General features: G+C 40.5%; 1 protein-coding gene across 1 annotated transcript in view; it reads left to right on the forward strand.

Moving 5' to 3' along the window:
- The window catches only part of agps (alkylglycerone phosphate synthase), a 35,766-nt gene that overhangs the window by 2,445 nt on the left and 11,742 nt on the right, over nucleotides 1-21,579 (forward strand). Inside the window, exons 2-14 of the mRNA XM_037790765.1 lie at nucleotides 4,060-4,149; nucleotides 5,408-5,498; nucleotides 5,599-5,719; nucleotides 5,881-5,955; nucleotides 6,943-7,014; nucleotides 7,813-7,892; nucleotides 9,891-9,971; nucleotides 11,088-11,213; nucleotides 11,515-11,623; nucleotides 17,602-17,729; nucleotides 18,683-18,734; nucleotides 20,245-20,321; nucleotides 20,414-20,526. Of these exons, the coding sequence (XP_037646693.1) occupies nucleotides 4,060-4,149; nucleotides 5,408-5,498; nucleotides 5,599-5,719; nucleotides 5,881-5,955; nucleotides 6,943-7,014; nucleotides 7,813-7,892; nucleotides 9,891-9,971; nucleotides 11,088-11,213; nucleotides 11,515-11,623; nucleotides 17,602-17,729; nucleotides 18,683-18,734; nucleotides 20,245-20,321; nucleotides 20,414-20,526 (1,215 nt within the window). The remainder of the gene's footprint in view (nucleotides 1-4,059; nucleotides 4,150-5,407; nucleotides 5,499-5,598; nucleotides 5,720-5,880; nucleotides 5,956-6,942; nucleotides 7,015-7,812; nucleotides 7,893-9,890; nucleotides 9,972-11,087; nucleotides 11,214-11,514; nucleotides 11,624-17,601; nucleotides 17,730-18,682; nucleotides 18,735-20,244; nucleotides 20,322-20,413; nucleotides 20,527-21,579) is intronic.

Raw genomic sequence — 21,579 nt, forward strand, 5'->3', positions numbered from 1 at the left:
TCATCCTGTTCCGGTCAATATGACACTGTGATGATATGATAGAGTATTATGTCTTGCCCCTTGTCTGTTATGCCTATTGTTATGCTGAGCTTGGAGTCCTGGGCATCTACACAACACATAACAACACATAAATTAACAACATTAAAACTTGCTCATACAAAACACTTGACACACACAGACAACCTGGACTGCAGCGATTTCACCAGAGCTTTAAACTCATTCAAGGCAACTAAGTTTTGAAGTTGAAGATCAGATTGTACATTATTCAAAGCAGTAAGTGCCAAAAACCTAAACGCTTTCTTTCCCAATTCAATACGTACTTTGGGAACAACAAATTGCAAAATGTCCATAGAACGAAGATTATGACTTCCAGTTTTCCTTTTTAAAAGAGAAGATGAGTAAGAAGGAACTAAACCCAGAATGCTTTTGTAGATAAACACATACCAATGACTGAGGCGACGAGCACTTAAGGATGACCAATTCACTTTAGAGTAGAGTACACAATGGTGAGTCAAAGAACGACAGTTTGTAATGAATCTCAGTGACCCGTGATACACGCTATCCAGTATGCGAAGACAATGAGCAGACGCATTCATATACAACACATCTCCATAGTCAATAACAGGTAAAAAGGTAGAAAAAGGAAATTAAGTTTTTCCTCACCTGCCACTCTGGCAGGTCACTGAACATTTTTTTGAACTCAGGAATTGCCTTTTAAAAATAATATTTCTTAACATAAGGAAATGCTATCTGCCATGGCGATAGGTGATAACGTTGATATTTAAAAAGGTAATATTGTTAATATATAATATATGTTAATAATACACTATGATAATATAATGTAAATTAAAAAAAATTCAGAGCCTCTTAAATCCTTTTATTTATACAGTTTTGGTTACAGACAGTTACAGTGAAGCTGTAAAAATGGATGTGAAATTAGTGATTTGATTAATTTATAGCCAATTTGACTACATGATATGATGAAAACAGAGCCATGTTTCATAATTTTTCACCATCTTACATTCATCATTCACAACACTAAATTGCCATTTATCATTTAAGGAAATTGGCCTCAACGGTGCAAGTAACAAAAAATAATTGAAGAAAAGGGAAGTGATGAAAATGCGTATAAATAAATGATGGATGTAATGAAAATGAATTGAAAAATAGAGTGATGAATTGTTAATTGATTTGATAAACTTGACTGACATTTTATTTGAAACAGTGTTGCTTTGATAATCAACATTTGACCATTCATCATTAACAAACCAATTCATCGCAATTAGCACGCAATGTTTGTTACTTCCGCCCGAAATGTCCATGCCCAATGAATACAGTGCAGGCGAATGTCTGCACAAATACATATACACAATGTCAGTTGGGTGTTGTTAATGAATGGTCGACAGTTGACTATCAGAGTAACACTGTTTCAAATAAAATGTCACTTTCCTTAAATAGTAAATGGCAATTTTTGTGTTGTGAATGTAAGATGGTGAAAATGATGGAACATGGCTCTGTTTTCATCATATCACGACAGTTTTAGTCAAATCCACTTTAAATTAATCAAATCATTTGCTAATTTATCACTCCATTTTTCATTTCACGTCCATTTCTATGGCTCTAATCTTCAATTCACATGCATTTTCATCACCTCCATTTAAAATGATAATAATAATAATAAAGCAATAAATAATATGTTTATATAATAATAAATAATGTGCTGTAACAGGAGCAGGGGTAAGTAAGGTGAACTGCAGTGTGCTGAATAGTAAAATAGTGCCAAAAGAAAATTCCTCTGTTCAGCCTTTCAGATAAAATTTAGCATTTTTTACTTCTCACTGTTGCCAATCTGGTATGGTTAGTTCTGTGGTTTCAGGCAGAAATCCTGATTTGCTGGTTGTGTGTTGTCTCAACCACCTAGCTAAAACTAATAGAGTTTAATACAGGAGCCCAACAATAAATGTTACCTTCACGGCGATTACCTCACTAATGTTACGGTTCCCTTATAGCATTGGGTTTAAATCTGAAATATTGCCATATAGGTGCTTTTGCTTTTCGCTTCGACACCAAATCCTCTGCCATCGTCTTGTCTGTCAACTCTCTCTCGTCCCGTGTGTGAAATCGGACTCCTGCTACTCTGTGCTGAGACTCCGTATGGAGCAGACGCTTTCACTCTCAGATTGTAGCGCAAGCCTAGTTGTGATCTGCAACCTCATCGCTAGATGCCGTCAGTTTTAAAGATCCTACACACTGCACCTTTAAAACTGTTTTGGTATTGATTCATTTTGGTCGTTTTCAAGAATGTAGTTTGAGGTTCTGTTTGAATTGTATTGCATTATACTGAGAGGTATTTCGTTATTTCATATAGTTATACCAAGCACTGCCCAGCCGCCGGAGCAAACTTTCTCATTTTACAGCTAAACAGTACACTACAACATGTTTCTGAAAACATTTGAGGCGAGAAATAGGCATTACAGGAACGGAATATTGATTCATATTTGATCAGCTCTCCCCAGTTTGACCGTTTGACCGTTTGATCGGAGTTCACGAGTGATTGACAGCTGCCTCCGTTGAATGAACAGCCAATAGGAACGCTCTCTCTCTGAATTTACCTGTGATTGGCCAAAGCTAGATTTTTTAAAGCCTGGAAACAGAGCCATGAAGGAGGTGCAGAAGTCTAGTTTCTCTCTCAGAACACTTGAATTACAATATGCTGAAAGGTTATTATTGAATCTTTGCCCAATGATGACAAAAATATTCTGCCTACTTCAGGTTTAAGGCATGTCAGGGCAAAATTACAAATCACAAATTTGCCTCTAAGGGCTTCACTATCTGTACAGCAGGATACAAACTGGAGTCAGGCAGGAATGAGCTTGAGTTATAAAAACAAATTCATTAAGACCTACTATTGTGCTTTTCAACATTACCCTGCTAATGCTAATGCCCGTCACTGACCTTGCCACACACTTGCCCCATTTATTGATCCATTTTTATTCAATGTGTTCAGCAGCTATGACAGCATACCAATGGTGGCACTGGCGAGGATTCATTAAAGTATGACTCAGTGTGTCACTCTCACTCCTTCCTCTCACTCTTAATTTATAGGAAACTCCATTTCGGCAGGTATTAATCTCAATTATGGCTTTTACTCCTCTGTGATAGCATTCCATCCCCAAGTGAGCCATGAGTTATGGTTGCTCTGTGAGTGCTGAGTCTCTCTGCAGAGTGTAAGTAACAGCGCACGAGCTCTGCACACAGTATTGGTCTCGGAGCATAGACAGTGTGTAGCATCATCTCCGGTTGTGAAGCTGGTGATTATAATGGGTTATCCCTCTCACACAGTAACAGCATAGTAGCATTTGTTTCCACATCTTAAGTAGCTGCTGTACTCCAGTATGTTTGGTGATTTCACAACAAAGAACAGACAGTATGGCCGGTGTTTGTGTGCCATTCAAGTGGATACATTTGGACCTAATCGTAAAAGTATCGAACAGTATTGAAACTAGCTATGGTGAAGCGTGCCTACCAGCGGCCATAAATGTAAATTTATCTGCATGTGCGTGATGGGAAATGGCTGACGGCACAGGCGGAGTGTCTGCAAGCTTCTTCCGTTGATGGAAATGCTGTTTGAATGCATTACAATGTCAACAAGCTGCGTGTTTGCGAGCCTGCGTGCAGAGTAGTCGTAGGCACCCTGGGGATATTGTAGGTGTGCCTGTCTGCACCCTCCCGTATTGTAAATTTGCCAACTGATAGGCAGCCACGCCTTGGTTGAATGCAAAGACTGTGAATGACTGAATAAAATAAGGAGACTTTGACAGTGAAATGCTATATGTCTGGGTGTTAAAATTTCCGCATGAAGTATATCATCAACACTTTCTCTATTGCCCATGCCGATGTCAGCCCAGAAGGGATATGGTGGCAAATTAAGAGTACACCAAGCCACCTTCACACTTGTTTTGTTTTTTTAACTTCCTCCAATGGTGTTTCACGTCTTAACTTCAGTGTAAAGTGTGTGAATTGTAAGCTTAACCTCTGCCAATATTTGTTTTTCCACAGGCAGGAGATTATGAAATGGAACGGCTGGGGATACAGCGATACAAGATTCCTCTTCAATAAGAAAGGTCAAGCAGAATTTACCGGCAAAAGGTAACCTATAACATATCACATCACCGCTCTTTAGAATAATGTTTATGCTTATCTGTTGAGGATTTAGAGTCTCATTCACAGCCTCTAATCTTGTTTGTCATACAGCCATTGTGTCCACCTTCATTCAGACGTTTGGGTGACTTGAGACTGGAGTTCTGCATTGATCATTTTCACAGCCCCCATACTGTGTGCATTTGAAAAATCAGCTGCTGTCCCCTTCCTACGCTCACAGCAATGTGGTGCTATTGCCACCTAGTGGTTGGCATTTGAACTGTTCATTGTCATCCGAGAAGGTCACCGGTTGTGATTGTCGGCTCTCCCAAACTCTGTTGCTCATTAACAGAAACCGCTTTCCAAACCTGTTCAAAAACGGAGCGTATTATGTCGGTACTTATTGATGTGTCTCTGGGGAGTTGTGGGTAAACAAGCAGTCATTCACTGACTGTTGGAGACAAAAGGTTTAGTTTGAAAATGTCTGAGGGGAAACAAAGCCAGTTGTCCTCAATCTTACTGAATATGGCATCAGTTTACAACAGAGCCCTTTTATCCGTGTCTGTTATCCGTGTGACACGAGCAGAGGTATAGACGAGCCTCGTGATTGTAACGTGACTTTGGAATAGGCAAGCCCCCGCTTGTCAGAATGTAAACGCAGAGAACTGGCACATGGCGTATGAGGATGTATATTTGAGTAATGAGCCAAGCTGAACAGGATGTTGCACAGCAAATGGTTTCCTCCTGGGCAAAAGCAGTTGCCACAAACCGCCCTGTGCCCTCTCGACTGAAACGCTACCTGGGCGGCGAGCGTACAGTATCCGAGGCTGTGACGCTGTTGAATGAATGTCAAAGCCGGTATTCTCCTCCTCCTCCTCCTCCTCCTCCTCCTCCCCGCGCTTCACTGTGACAGAGGCTTTTTCATTATAGAGTGTGTTTCATGGTCTCTTGGACAAAGGCACACCACACAGTCCCCCTGATGGGCTGGCCCGGGCTGTGCCAGCAGCTCAATTATGCAGGGGATGGCGAGGGCGATCACACGGACAGCGCTGTCACTGCTGCTCTGCTTGCCTAATAACCTCATTGGACTCGAACCTCACACTCTATTCTTATTAGACACAGGCCCGGTTTTCCAAATGAATAAGCCCAGTCAAGCATTTAGATGTTTTTCAAATTGAGGGCTTTGACTACTGGAAATGCATGAGGTGTAGTTGATTTCTTTTTTTTTTTTATTCCCACAATCTGTCTTCTTTTATACACAACCCAGGTATAGACTAAGTGGTATGATCATCCCTGCTCTGAAAGAGTGGTTTGAAGGCACGTTTGGAGCCAATTTGCAGCATAAATCTCCAGCAACGGTGAGTGTTATTCATGTTTATTTGTTGCGTCTTCAATGAATGAATGAATGAATGGCGAAGAAGAGTCACAAAAAACCACAACGGCTTGTTTTTGTTCCAGCCCATTCTGACAAGCGGTGCTGTGCCGCCCCCCATTCTTAATGAGGCCTTCACGGAGGAAGTGAAGTCCACAGGTATTCCCTTCTCTCATGACGCAGAGGACCGGGTGTTTCGTGCCCACGGTAAGGCATATCTCTCTAATTAAATCACCCGCTTTTAATGCTTGTTAAACCCACAATCAGCATATAATATATTTTGATGATTTTTTGATTTAGTAGCAGCAGTGTTTTTATTTGTGATGATCATATTAATATTTCTGCGGGCTTGTGTCATTTCCTTCCAGGCCATTGCCTACACGAGATCTTTGCTCTGCGAGAGGGGAAAGTCGGTCGTGTTCCAGATATGGTGGTATGGCCAAGTGAGTTCAGAAGCTGTGTCATCTCTGTTTTTCTCCTCCCACATAGCTCCCCCCCCCCCCTACTAGCTTAGGTGATTTAAAGGGTTAATCTCTGCAGAGGCAGGGGTATTAATATGTATGAGTGGAGGCTTAATAAGAAGCGTCAGGGGGAGGACGGTTGACACCCAATACTCCTCGGTCTGGCCGGCACAGTACACCCGTGAATTATGATTCCGAGATTGGTTTTTCGTTGTTATGGCTGGCACTATTTTATCATGCAAATGAGTGTTGACTGATGGCTGAGACTTGATTAGCACCCTCCCAAACGGGCAGCAAATCACCAAGAAAACCGTAGGCATCGTTTCATCCTCGCCAGCAACCAAATTTGAATTTTACCCATGTATCCGATAGATATTTTGACCTGTAATTTGCATTCCTCAGTAGTCCCTCCGAGTCAAGCTGTGTATTTTAAGTGGAAAGTTCAGTTTGTTGAACTGTAATCCGTAGGCAGAAGCTGTATGTGTTTAATTGGATGGCAAAGTGCACTAGAATGCAGGCAATTCTCATTGCCTCTAAAAGCACTTGAGGCCAGTCGAGCACATCCATGTAGGTGGGTATCGCTACTCTTCCCACTCGCTCACCGCTCCGGCGTGAATGGATGTGAGCGCCGTGATTGGCCAAAGCACGTTTGTATTGATCCTGCACATCCCACCCCAGAGAGCGTAGCTTCATGCAGTGTGACTCCGCCTGAGGAAAGCCCCGGGCAAATCACAACTATCAGGCAAATCAAAAATCGTCCCCCAGGTCTAATGGCTCAGGCCATATACATTTATTCATTGTCTCCTGTATACACCTAGTGTTATGTGACATTTTTTTTTTTTTTATTCCCTTTACAATATGTCCACTGGTTATTATGTAAATTTATGAATGCAATAGAGGACGGTAAATGAAAACATTACCTTTATGATGGCCACTAATTTCTGAAATGATACTCTTGTGTCTTTGCAGGCTGCCACAGTGATGTAGTGAAAATTGTGGAACTGGCGTGCAAACATGATGTTTGTTTGATACCATATGGAGGTAAGCATAATTAGCTGTCACAGGCTGCTAAGTGTGTGTTTACATTTAATGTACTTTAATATATTATTTACTCCCATGCCATGCCTAGTGTGAAATTCTTTCTTTTTTTTATTAACAAAGCCACATAATCTATGAATGAACCTGGTAAATAAGGTACTGCTGACAGTGCATTTTTCTGCTTTGTGTGTTTTGTACTGGAGCAACAGAAACAAACAAGCATCCTTCTGGGCAGTTCACTTCCAGCCTGGGGACATCTATCATATGTAGTACCTTTCTCTACCCCCCAATGTCTCCTGTCACTCTCTACTGTTAACTATTTCATCATGGCAAAATGGCTGAAATTAATCTTATATAGTGTTACAGCAGTTTGTCAACAGGTTAAGAAGGATGTAATGAAAGTCAGTCACACATTTATGCAATTAGCACCTGAAACCTCCAGTCATTTTAGTCCCGAGGATGGGCTATTTGCACTGTGCAAACTTTATTTTGCATAACCGTCACTGAAAACACTTAAACACACTGCAGCGCCACGCCTACAATGCTTTCTGAAATGATCAAAACTAGTGTCAATACGATACCTACATTTGCTACTCATACCAAAACATTTTTTTAATACCTTTCTTTGAGAAATATAAGCACTTTTATTTTCCTAAACATTTTTGTGTTCAGTGTTTGACCCCAAACCCTAGATTCACAAGTGTTTGTGTTGAAAACATGAAACCAGGAAAGTGTTGGTTGTGATCACATGTTCTTCTCTGAAGGCTCCTCTGCTATAAGCGGTTGTTTTTTCTCTCTCAGGAGGGACTAGTGTCTCTAGCGCCCTAGAGTGCCCCCCAGAGGAAACTCGCTGCATCGTCTCTCTGGATACCTCACAGATGGTACGTAAACACTTGCGTCTTCTATAAGAGTTGATCTGCAGTAACGACAAGATAAACTGAAACCAAATCAAATGCAGTCTGATACAGCTGAATAAATACTATCATTGTGTCTGAGAGACAGTTTAACTTGCTTACATTAAAAGAGTGTTTCTAATTCAATTTTTTACTTATTTATTTTTTAATAAGCTTTGTTTGTTATATCGTTCTGTGTTTATTGGTAATGTGTCTTCATGATTGATTTAAGAAAGAAATACACCAATTTTGCTGTTGGCATAACAAAATTACAGTATTTGTTGTATACTATTGACACTTAGTAATCAACTCGCATTTTTTCATAGGTAGAGCACAGGGAACTAATAGTTTCAAACTGTGGCACCAATTCTAACTACATGCTATTGCATTATGGGATAGTTTATCATCACTAGGGCTGCGCGATATGACCAAAATCTTCTATCACGACATAGATCATTTCATATCTCGAGAACGATATATATCACCATATAGCATGTTTTTTTAGTAATTCAGTAAATAAATAGTCTATATGAAATAACCACATGGTAAAGCCTATTTTTGTATAATCCTGTGTAATTTAGATACTTGGCAAATGAAAAGTATTTTCTCATTTTAAGAACCTGAGTGCAAAATGAACATAACAGTTTTAAGTGAAATTGCAGAGAAAATAAATAAATAAATATAGGCCTTACCTACAGTATATCACGATAGAAATGTCATATTGCCCAGCCCTTATCATCACTACACTGAAAGAATTTAGCAATTTTTGTGTCCGTGCTGGGATTTTTCTGCATATTTTCCTATACCAGGGAATATACTACATATTCAGAATAATGTTAAAAATTATAAATCAATTAGTCAATCAATAGAAATGTATCATCTATATTTTTATAGATTTTTAATTATTTATCAAGCAAAAACATCTTCTGGTTCTATCTTGTGAGGTAAAATTAGGATTCTCCATTTTTTCATGTGTTTTATATAAATGTAAATTGAATACATTTGAATGTATTCGTCAGATAAAACAAAATAATCTGAATACATCACCCTGGGATCTGGGAAACTAATGGAAATGTTTCACTATTTTTTCACTTCACTAATGAAAATAAGCATTAATTTCATCCATGGTTAGAATTACTGCATTTGCTGGGTGTAGGCGGGACGCAACTTAATTCTTGTTTTTAAGATGATATAGATGTTTATTTGTTTTGAATCCCAAGCATCTCACCGTGAACGTGATGAATCTTCATTGGATATGATATAAAACGGTGAATCTTACCACCATTACAGTACAGCCCTTTGATCCAGGCTCACATAGAGGTGATATATAAGCTGTCCGGATGCTGCTAGCCATAGCAGTCATTGAGTTTGGTGCCACGGACACCGGCGACCAGTGTTCTGTGTCAGGGAGGTCAGAGGTGAGGTGGCTCCAATGGAAGCACATGAAAGGAGCAGTGTGGTGTGTGTGGAACATAAAGTTTATTACCTCTGGAGAATAATTGATGGCAGGTGTGAAATGACCTCCTGCAGGTAAGGGTAGGCCACGTGCCCAGCGGCCCAAATAAGAGGCATATATTTGGAATTAGATGTTAAATTGAGTTTAACCTTGAGGAAAGTGTCTCCGTCCCGCAGCCCCTCTGCACTCATTTATCCTCGGACATGTGACCGTCAGGCTAGAAGGACATGCTGGTGTAGAACTTAAAAAAGGCAAACTGTCAAGGGACCGTCTCCATGGGCTGCTGTTGATGTCTGAGCCGGAGATATTTCCAGACGACATAACGCATATAAGCAGTTTTAGAGTTCATATGACAGACATGGTGATACACAACATCTTTTATTAAAATCGTGTAACCTACACCGAGGAATAATGTGTTTTCATTTTAGACAAATTAAACAAACAGCCTCTATTACACTGTATGCCATAAAGCATTTACACAGAATGTTTTATGACCTCCTCAGTCACGTTGCTTGTTTTCCCTCTCACAGAACCGCATTCTGTGGATTGACGAGAAAAATTTAACCGCCCATGTGGAAGCTGGCATCGTCGGTCAGGATTTGGAGAGATTGGTAAGTACTGCTCATCCATCCGTATTCATCCGCCGAAAGAGCTTTAAAACGCCGTGCCAACAACCGATGCCGTGTGACCACTCGCATGCAGGTTGCCCACGCTCAGTCACCTTGGTACTCTCCTCGCTCAGTAGATCGAAACAGCGCTTAGGAAAGGAGTTTGAGACAGGAGCAGAGTGCTGAAGGGGAGAGATTAGAGAGTGAGGCGGCGGTCATGAGCAGATGGCACCATCAAGCTAATTCAGAAAAATGGAGAAGGAGCGGGCATTTGATGTAGGGGAATGCGTGAGCTGCATCTAAAGCAGACTCCACCTCTGCATGTAGACTGGGCCCCGTTTTGGTGGAGCAGATGGGTCTGCATTATAAAAATGCCTTCCAGGGGAGTGCTGTGATAAAACAAGGCCTGACTTAACCCCCGTCTTGTGCTTCTGGTAGGGGTTGTTGTTGTACTTTAAGGTCCTTATTATTATTATTACTATTAAATGTTCTGCCTAAAGATGCAACCTGTTAGGGGCTGGGCTGCCTTCAGGAGAATGAGTGTGCTCCTGATGACCGACACATTTTTCCTCAAAGCCGTAGGGACGCTGCATCTGATGAAGGTTGCTCAAAGGATTTTTTTTTGTGTGTCACCCCAAAGTACATTGTTGTGGCCATGTAAGAAAAAGTCACTTACAGTATTTTGTGGATTGGGTGGGGCTGTGGAAGCTGAATGTGCAGCAATCTTAGATCACGACTAGCCAGAGTTACATAAACACGGAGAAGTGAAGTTGTAATTTTACTAGTATTAATAAAATAAATGCGTAAACATGTCACCTGGCAGAACGCAGCTATTATTTTACACATCCAGATAATGCACTGATCTCTTTTTTTAGTCTTTTCGTGCTCTTTCCACTTGGTTTATTTTAGGCCCCGTTGTAAAAACGTATGATGCCATAAAACCAGACTTTTAGCATTGCAGCAAAACGAGAGCAGTGAAATTCAGCAGCAGAGCTACAATTATATTTTTTTCCCCCCCTTTGCTTGCTCATGCTTTTTGCTTGTTATTAAAACATTCTTGTGGGTTTACAACGTCATTGTTTTTCCAAACAATTTTGTGCTCATTTGTTTTTTTCGCAGCTTAATGAGAGCGGCTACTGTACGGGGCACGAGCCGGACTCCATGGAGTTCAGCTCCCTGGGGGGCTGGGTAGCAACCAGAGCGTCAGGCATGAAGAAGAACATCTACGGCAACATTGAGGACCTGGTGAGTCGCCCGCCCGCCCTCCCCTTTACCTTCTCACTCATGTTTGTTCCAAAAGCATGACAGTCAGCTGCTACTGCACAGTAATTAGAAAGGAAATTATTAGCAGAAGTTGTGTGGACTTTACCCTCACCTCTAAAAGTGCAGTGGTCACAGTATCAGTTATGAAATGCATTCACACATGTGGCACCCATGGCGGTATCCAAATTATAATTTCGTTTGTCGACATTTGTAAATCTGTGAAAGAAACTGCTGTTTGAATATTTTGTTTCTAAAAAAGTGTTGCTGTTTTGTGTCTGAATAGGTCATCCACGTAAAGATGGTGACCCCGCAAGGAGTAATTGAAAAGAGCTGTCAGGGCCCACGCATGTCCACAGGGCCGGACATTCACCACTTCATCATGGGCTCAGAAGGTTTGTTAACCTTTCCTCATGTGTTTTCAGTACACCAGGGCATTGGGCATGTGTGTTAAGTTTGTGTGTTAATGTGGGGTTTGTGTGCATGTGATAAAACAGTAACATCAGGACGGTTCTCATGCTCTGGGCTTCTTACACATTAACCAGCTTTGGTGTAAAAGTGATCTGGAGAGGGGTGTTAGTTAGGAACCAGCGAGTGTCCTCCTCCACCCCGTCTGCGGTGCCCTGTCCTTGTGAACGCCCACAGAGAATACTGCCATATGCCAGGTTCCCCTACATAATGAGGAGGATCAGAGACTCTTGGCATCGCTATGTTAAACAGCTGTGGATGCAAACTTTATATTTGCCCTACAGAGCTCAGCAATCTGCTCCCCCGACTGGGCCGGGATCACTACACAAATCTCCATTTATAGTGAATACAGCATTCCAAGAGCACACCTTTTTATATATAACATCAAAATCAAATACAGTCACTAATGTAGAATGTAGACACTGATTGAAAATGTAGAGTTCATGTAGTTTCCCTTAACCTTACTCCTCCAAAAGTCAAACATGCAGAGCAGTGATATGGCAGTGAACACAGCACTCTGGGGCTGGTCAAAACTTCCCCTGATGTTAAATATATGGCCCTCTCAAGTAGAACTCAGGCTCTCCCTCTAAGTATATAGCATAGTATAGAGTATACAGTAATACACCACACCCCCTATGTAATTAGTCCACAAAAAAATCAAAGGGGACTTCCTCACATACATTCAGATACAAAGGCATGTAAAATAATTGAAACATCATGATGATGTCCAAAACATGTACAGTTTATAAGAGAGTGTGAGAGAATGGCATAGTCTGTGTGGCAGATTGTTGACAAATCAAATCATTTTTTCACTCAGCTGTAAAAGCCACATCAGACAAGTTCCATCTTTAAGAAGACATTGGGGTCGCTTAACTTGACTTACCGTCAATCTCAACCATTTATCCATTTTTTTCCCACATAAAATGACGTCCCAGAGATACGGCTTGATACCAACGTCGTTTTACTATTGGCTCACAAGCCTTGTTAGAAGTGGGAACCAAACGTCAGATATCTTCCATAGAGATAAACAAAACATTCATTTTGGACCCGCTAAAATTATTAAAATGAAGAATTCACAAACATAATAATTCTTTCCAGGAAAAGCCATAATTTTTTTTCGGCATCTTTCTTTTTTTCTTTTTTTTTAAATTGTCCACATAAAAATGTTATCAATAAGACCTTTAAGGTTAATTATTGTAAATTACACTAAATGTAATTTATTTATTTATTTATTTGACCTTTATTTAACCAGGTAAAATCAATTGAGAACCAATTCTCATTTACAATGATGACCTGGCCAAGAGGCAGTAGCACAGTCCACACAAGTGACACAGACAGCACAGATACAATACAGTATGACAAACACATGAGAAAATGGCTAAAAACAGCATAGGTAAATTAACAAACACTATGTACAAAAAAAGGCGGATTACTGGATGTACTTTGTAAAAATGGAAGAGAGAGAGAGAAGTGAGGGCTGGTCAGCAAGTACAGCAGTCAACTATGACTTGTTGCAGCTTTTGTTTGAACATGTTGAGAGAGGTGAGAGCTGTTAGTTTGAGCGTGTTCTGTAGTGAGTTCCAGTCATTTGCAGCGGCAAAATGAAAGGAGTTATGACCAAACACAGTACGGACTTTTGGAATGATGAGCCTTATGAAATCACTGGATCTTAAACGGCGATTGCTGTCGGAAATGTGCAGAAGATTGGAGAGGTAGCAAGGGGTCATTCCCAAAATGGATTTGTAGACCAAGAGCAGCCAGTGTTGTAGCCGCCTGGTGTGAAGGGAGGGCCAATCCACCAATCTGTAAAGTTCACAGTGGTGGGTGGTGAAGGGTGCACATGTGGCAAAACGGATTGCTGAGTGGTGGAGTGTGTCCAGTTTTCTGAGGGTGGTCTTTGATGCCATTTTATAAATTATATCGCCGTAGTCAAATAGAGGAAGGATGGTCATTTTCACAAGGGTGAATTTGGCAGAGTGTGTGAAGGAGGCCTTGTTTCGATACAGGAAACCCAGTCTAGCTTTGACTTTAGCCAGAAGGTTATTGATGTGTGTGTTAAATGAGAGAGATGAGTCCAACCAGAAGCCAAGGTATTTGTAGGAGCTGACAAACTCCAGCTCCGAGCCATCAGCACTGTAGATCTTGGGAGGGCTGGGGATGATGAGGTTTTTCCGGTCAAACAGCATACATTTGGTCTTTTTGGCGTTGAGGAGCAGGTGGAGGTTGTGGAAAGACTGTTGGATGGAGGTGAGGCTTTGTTGAAGAGTGGACACAGCAGAGTGGAGTGAGGGACCAGCTGAATATATGATGGTGTCATCAGCATACAGATGAATCCTGGAATTTCCAGCAGCTTTGGCTACATCGTTAATATAAATGGAGAACAAAATAGGGCCTAAGATGGAGCCTTGAGGCACACCTTTAGAGATGGTAAGAGGTTCAGACATGATGTTTTCGGTCTTCACCCGCTATAATACATAGCTATGCAGTGCTAACTCATTTTATTTTGAAACATGCTGGTATGATTTCTTAATATTTGACTAGATAGATAGATAGATAAATGTACTTTATCGATCCTAAATTGATGCTCACTTGATAAAATCATGAAATAGATTTGACAACAACAACTTCCATAACAGCAAAATAAGCTGGGAGACAAATTCATTTTGAATTGATCAGTCTAATATCAGAATACTCCATATTATAATCTTTGTAAAACAGCATTTTAGCAGCATGCACCAGCACTGTGGGTCTGTAACTGTAGTCCACAATAGCAGGTTGAATGTTTTAAAAGGCCCAGTCTATAAATTAAGGCTAATAATAATGATCATAATAATGTTTCATAATGCAAGCACATATGTAGTGTGACACATGTGGAGGGTGAGCTTGCTGCTGGGGTTTGGTGGCGTAACAGAGATGGGACAGGACCACACTTCTCTGGGAGTACATGTACTTCTGGGAGGCCTAATGCTGGAACTAAGAGGTCACACCGCCGCACAGTCTCATTAAAATTATCTACCTCCTCATCCCAGGAACCGCATCCTGCAGTCTGACAGTAGGCCACAACAACAACAACAACAACAACACTCAAACCCTCAACTATGCTCTGCATGTTAAGTGGAACGCATCCATTTTTATCAGAAGTGACTGCGAAACCTCGGAGCTTCTCATTTACCGCACAACAACAAGCGAGTCTCTCTATATCTCTCTGACCTTGAAGTAGCCTGAATGCAAAGTATTTTTCTCCTCTCTTGCTTTTAACCAGTGTAAAGAATGAGTGGAATAATCAATGATAATCCCCTTTTCTCTTTTTAAACTCCTCTCAGCCGTGGAGGATGTAATGTAGGTGTGTGAAGCCAACCAGCACTAATTCAATATACAGGGTCAATTTCTTTGATTCTAAAGCGGTGGCTTCACAGTGGGTCAACGTTGTTTGTTCTTAGAGGGACTGTTCATCGTGAATAGTCCCTCTCCTCCAAATCCTGTCAGATGAGGTTGGTTTAATAGAGACGGTCGCAGTAAAAAAAATGGCTTAAGCTGCACTCCAGCATTTCATTGCATTGCATTCGTCCCCAGGAGAGTGTTTTTCTGACCTTGCTGTTCTTATTACCTCCCTTTATTCCTCACTCGCTCACCCTCCTTTACTCCCTTCCACTCTAGCTCCTCCCTAGCTTTCTCTCTCTCTCTCTCTCTCTCTCTCTGACTCCTCCTTGCTGGCTCACTCACTCACTCACTCAGTGGCTCCTCCTGTCAGGAAGGAGGAGCCTTTTCTTGGCTGAAGCCTAATGGAGTCACATGTTTTCCACTGGGCCGCTAGGGAGCAGCGTGTGGCATGTAGTGTCACGTTAGAGGGCTCATTAACAGCCATAACAGGCTGAGGAAGCCTCCTAATGGAGCCGGCTATGTTCAGGGGAGATGCATCTCTAAACGGACAGCGTCTGCAGTAGCATTCAGGCTCGGGGGGGGAGGAATAGGATTGGTTCTCACTGAGAAAATTCACAAACATATTAGGGTCTGCAACTAACAATTATTTTATTATATTTTTAATAATTGAATCAGTTAAATGTCAGAAAAATAGTTATAAATTCCCATTACAATGTACGAGAACCACTTGTGTCCAAAGTCCAAATCAAAACCCAAATATTTAATATTTTAATATTTGTTTAATTTAATTTATAATGATATCAAGCAAAAGAAAAGCAGCAAATTGTCACATCTGAGGAGCTGGAAGCAGCTAATCTTTTCTGTCAATCAACAAATCATTTTAGTACTACATGAAATGACTTCAATGTAATGCTGACACATTATATACAGTGTAATCACAGATCTAGAGCTGCAACGATTGATCGATTAATTGTCAACTATTACATTAATCGCCAACTATATTGATAATCGATTAATTGGTTTGTGTAATCATTTTTTTTTTAAAAAGTCTATATTCTCTGATCCAGCTTCTTAAATGTGAATATTTTCTGGTTTCTTTACTCCTCTATGACAGAATATATTTAAGTTGTGGACAAAACAAGACATTTGAGGACGTCATCTGTGCGCTTTGAGAAACACTGATCGACATTTTTCACCATTTTCTGACATTTTATAGACCAAACAGAAAATAATCGACAGATTAAATGACAGTGAAAATAATGGTTAGTTGCAGCCCTACTCAGATCACAGTCCTCTGCCCTCATTATGTGAGTAGGTGCACAGCTATGCAGCGAGTTAAACACACTTCCAATAATGCTTAAAGACAGGAGTTGGCGGTTTTACTGGACCCAATTATGAACATTTAAAAATGTTATTGAATAAAACGCAATCAATTTATTAATAGTGATTAAAAATCAGACAGAGATGGCTCCACAAACTGAGCTACACAAGCTGTTTGGCACCACATGGCAGATGGACACAGTTAGCTGTTAAACATAGTGGTGCATTTAGCAGCTAAAGAGCCACATAGTTCCCTCGGGAGTTGAAAGAGCTAAAAGAGAGTGAATATTGAACTTATATTCACCAGGTGGCCACAAACATGACTCCAAATTAATGATAATGTTACTCTTTGACTACTGGATGTGTAAATAAGCAACAGGATGATAATGTCAATGTTGTGTTCCCAACTTGTTTCCTCTGTCCCTAAGTGGCCAAAAAAAAGTTATTCTACTGTGAAGTTATCAGTTATTGCAGGGTTAAGTCCCCATAGGAACATAGAAATGTATCTAGTAACAACAATAAACAGTATTCTGATTTGTTTACTCACAGGGACCAGAAAAATGTATTACTATAATATTTTTCAGGCTGTACCTTGTGGACATGTTGGACTGCATGTTTTGTTCACACCATGTGCATAAAGCAAAAGAACTGTGGGTACTGGTCTTGAAGATGATTTCAATACAGTCACTCTGTTATATGGTTTATAATAAATAGTAATTTGGGGGATGGCAAACAGCACTCCCAAGCTACAGTTTACTGTGAACTCAGATATTTGCATTAAAGCAGTTTTTAAGTGTTATTCCCAGACAGTTTTGCAGTGTAAGGTAGAGTAGACACTCTGCAATGTGACTCCAGCAGCAGTAGCAGTGAATGGTTGACAGTTTTCAGGGTCACAAGGTCAGCCTGAAGTTTTGGCGTACCTGTATATGTGTTGCTGCTGTTGTTCCTTTGATAGGGGCTCTGCTTTATTTCCTCGCGGTCCTAAGTTGATAAATCATAGTTGTCCCCCAGTGTGTGGTAGAAAACCAGATCTACCAGGTGAAATGTGAGACAAAGGTCACCCGAAGGACCCTCGGGACGTGTACCAGAGCCCTGTAAAACGGTCTTAAGTTCCGCTCTAAGAGGGGGTTAGGTCATATAAGTTGTGGGAACTGATTTACTTCTTTTTGCTCTACTCAAAATCTCTCACTGTGATTTCCCACAGGAACCCTGGGCGTGGTTACCGAGGTAACGATGAAGATTCGTCCCATGCCGGAGTATCAGAAATACGGCTCGGTGGTATTCCCTAATTTTGAGCAGGGAGTCGCCTGTCTTCGAGAAGTTGCCAAACAGGTAACGTGTTAATCTATCGTTACAACATGTTGCGCTGTATCACTGCACAGGCTAGAAACTGCCCAAACTGCAATAAGAACTTTCAGGTCTTCACTTCACTTAAAACTTAACTGCCAACAAAAATATCTGAATGTATGTTTAAACCAACTTGCACTCTTGTTAAAGAGGACCTTATTTTCAGGTGCATACTTGTATTTTGGATTTTATACTAGAACATGTTTACATGCTTTAATGTTCAAAAAACGAGAAAGCCCAGTCTGCTCTGATTGGTCAGCTGGCCTACTCTGTTGTGATTGGTCAACCGAACCAAACTCTTTGGACTCCGCTCCAGCTCCGCACTAACTAGCTTTCTTTTAGGGCGTGCCAAACTAGCCGTTATGCAAATGTGTTACTTGGTGACATCACCACATTACGGAAGAAAAGGCAGGACTTCAAGCGAGACAGTTCAGGCAGTTCAGGAGCAGTGTTTCTGGGGGAGAGTAGCTCCGTTTGGTGTGGACTTTGTAACTTTGCAAACCTTTTACATGCACAAAAAAACTATAGAACACACTAAAGGAAAGAGGAAAAGCACAAAAGCATAATAGTCCCCTTTAAAACCTCCAAGTTAAGCTAGTCCAACACTTTTTACAGCTGTTCTTTACTGCCAAGACACTGCAGAAAGCTTTTTTTCCTGTTCTTCCTCTACAACTAAAACCCAACGGGCTGAGGGTGCCAAAAGAAATCAAAATTTACGGTGCCAGTTGGAACTTTTTTTTGTCACATGCATCAAGCAACAGGGAATGACTTGGAGTCTATACACTGGACATTTAGGTCATCAATTAAGAGAATAAAAGCTTTAAATTTGCACTGAATGTTGACAATAATAAATGTTGGTTGAATATGATATAACTTGGAAGCTTTTTTTTTGGCATAGTCATTTGACTTAATTGTGCCCTGTGATTTTTATTTTTCAGAGGTGTGCCCCGGCATCTATACGACTCATGGATAATGAACAATTTCAATTTGGTAAGTTTTGTTTCATCATTATTCACAATATAGGCCAGCTTAGACTTAAAGCATTATATATTACTGCTCTCATTAAATGTTGTGTGCAAACATCACTCTTATTTAAGTTCTCTGAGTGCTCTGTGGTGACCTTTCACTGTACAAGTAGGACTTTATTTGACCTGGTTTTCATTTTCAGGACGAGTTTTTCCTTTTTTTCCGGCCCAGATGAAACCTTTTAACCAGCAGTGTTACAGTAATCATATTTATTTTGAGTAGAAATTAGTTTCTCTTACTGTATTTATTTAGTCAATATTTGGCTTGCATTCATTTCATTCTTTCATTGATGTACTGTATACCTCTGAGAGAAGAACAATGAATGGCAATAGCACAGCATGCAGTGATTTTACCTTCTACAGCACCAAATTGTTAAATTGATTATTATTTCTGCAGCAGAATAGCTGCACACACAAACAGACAAAGAATTGAAGCGAGATGAAAAATGACCCCTGGCCAAAATTAAGTAGTTGTTACATTGAAGTTTTATGATGTTGTTTCTTAAGGTCTAGTGGAATGCATCTGGCATTGCCAGAGATCTCCGTAAAGTTCCCCAGCCTCCAGGGATCTCATTATCTCCCCTATATTTCCACTTTTCACAGAGTAGGCACTTCTTAGCATTAAGCAGGGAAGATGAAGCGGCCAGGTTTTTCACTAATAACTAAAACTCATGGCTCTATGATACCTTCTTGGGCTTATTAGTGGCTTGTCCTCACTTTTAATCATGTTGGCTGTTGAGTAAGGAGGGTTGATGTATTCACAGGTCTTTTTCAGATAGTACAATTTAGCGCTGCCCGTCTTGATACACAAGATGAAAAATGTAGTAGTAAGTAGCAGCATGTTGATATGCAAAAAAAAAAACAAACCACAGAGGAGTTAAAAGTAAAATGATGCCCAGTGTAGGTGTAATTTTCTCTCTCTGGATGTTGAGTATTTAATTAACGAGTATGATGGCTGCGAGAGACCCAAAGACCTGCAATCAAATTTTGGAATGGAAACAATTAGGACACTAAGTGATGAAGAGACTCGAGCATGGGGGGAAATAAATGAACTGTTAAGTCTCGGCGACATCACCCGTGACTTCCCCGCAGTGATTGATAACCATCCCATTGGCCCCAGCCCCTCATTTTCGCTTGTCCACAGGCGCTTTTGTGCGTCCGATCAGAAATAAATCAAAAAGTGTGGGTGAGGAAGACGGATATCGCCGCGTCAACCCCACTTCCCTTCGGAAACCCTCTGATTTATAGCCGCTGTCGCTGGCAGCCACTGGCCAGTTGTAAAGTTATTCAAATGTTACCATTTATTTTTTCCTCCTTTTGTTTGAAACCCCAAATAAATCTGACTCGCTTGCCCTCTCAGAACGCTGGAAGGATGTGAGCAGAAGCAGAGTATGACTAATGTGTGAAAAAAAAAAATGTGTCGGCCCACTTGTTTGTGAATAGATGGAGCTGACTCTTATCTCATATTTTCACAGGTCATGCCCTGAAGCCTCAAGTATCTTCAATTTTCACATCCTTTCTGGACGGGTTGAAGAAATTTTACATCACCAAGGTAAAGGAAATAATTAGAAGTGAAACATCACCAGTTGCTTGCCCCCGAGTGTTGTTCATAAAAAAAATGAATCCGTCTCTTTTAATCACCAGTTCAAAGGGTTCGACCCCAACCGCTTGTGTGTGGCCACCCTCCTGTTTGAGGGAGACCGTGAGAAGGTCCTGCAACACGAGAAGCAAGTTTATGACATTGCTGCAAAATTTGGGTAAGTAGTTGTTCCCTCTGTCTTAAAGCAAAGCACGTTACAAAGATCAGTTTCAGATCCCGACCGTGTAAAGCTCAGAAATGAAGCATTTGGTGAGACTTCGAACATGATGCCTGAGGCCCCTGATGTCACTTTATTTAACCAGCCATTATGTATTAGCAGTGAAAAGGATGGGGAAGCACAGTTACACACTTCAGACTTCTGCTCTGTAGTTTGTCTCTGTGTGGATTGATGGATCACCCGTGGATGTCCTCCTGTCAGGCCAGCCTTTATGTTAAAGTAGGTGTGGTGTGGGCGGTGATAGCAGGGCACAGCTCCCCTCAGGACAGCGCAGGGCGAGAGGACGAAGCCCTGGGAGTGCTTGACTGCTGTGATTGATCATGAAACGGATCAATGAGGACTTTGGTGGAAATCAGTTCCCTGTCAGCCTGAGAGGGATTCTCTCTCCATCCTCTGCCTGTTTTAAACCCCCAACAATAGTTTCACAGATGAGTTCATCCTAACATAAATTAAGCTTTGTGCCGTTGTTTATTGGTGATTCTGTTTCAACACATTGTTCCAGTGGAGCGTGCACTGTTTGAAACTTAAAAAATGTCTTCTCTGCTTAATCAATGGTAGTTGTCTAATAGTAGAGTTTATGCACGTGAATGCCATCTATACTCTCTATACTTAGGGTTTATTATTTCTGCTTTTATTTTGGAAAAAAAAGTGAAATTGTTTATTTTGAATTGTTTATTTTTTTTAAAGCAACAACACTCTGAAAATATGATTTTAAAAATATATTTTTTAATTTTTTTTATGTATTTATTCTTAAAGAGAATCTTAATTGGCCGCTAGTTTGTAGTCTCTTAATCAGTTGTTTTGGTCTTAGTCGACTAAGATTTATTTTGTCGATTAATCATTTTTTATGCTTTTTTTTTTTTATTCTTATTTCTAAGAAACTTATGAACACATCTCTGGTAAACACAAGATTTAAAGTGGTGCTTTTGTGTGATTCTTTGTGGAGAAACTCAGTTTTACAGATCTGTTGATTAAATCAAATTAGTGTTAGTC

Source organism: Sebastes umbrosus, chromosome 13 (assembly GCF_015220745.1).
Source record: "Sebastes umbrosus isolate fSebUmb1 chromosome 13, fSebUmb1.pri, whole genome shotgun sequence".
Classification (NCBI taxonomy): Eukaryota; Metazoa; Chordata; class Actinopteri; order Perciformes; family Sebastidae; genus Sebastes; species Sebastes umbrosus.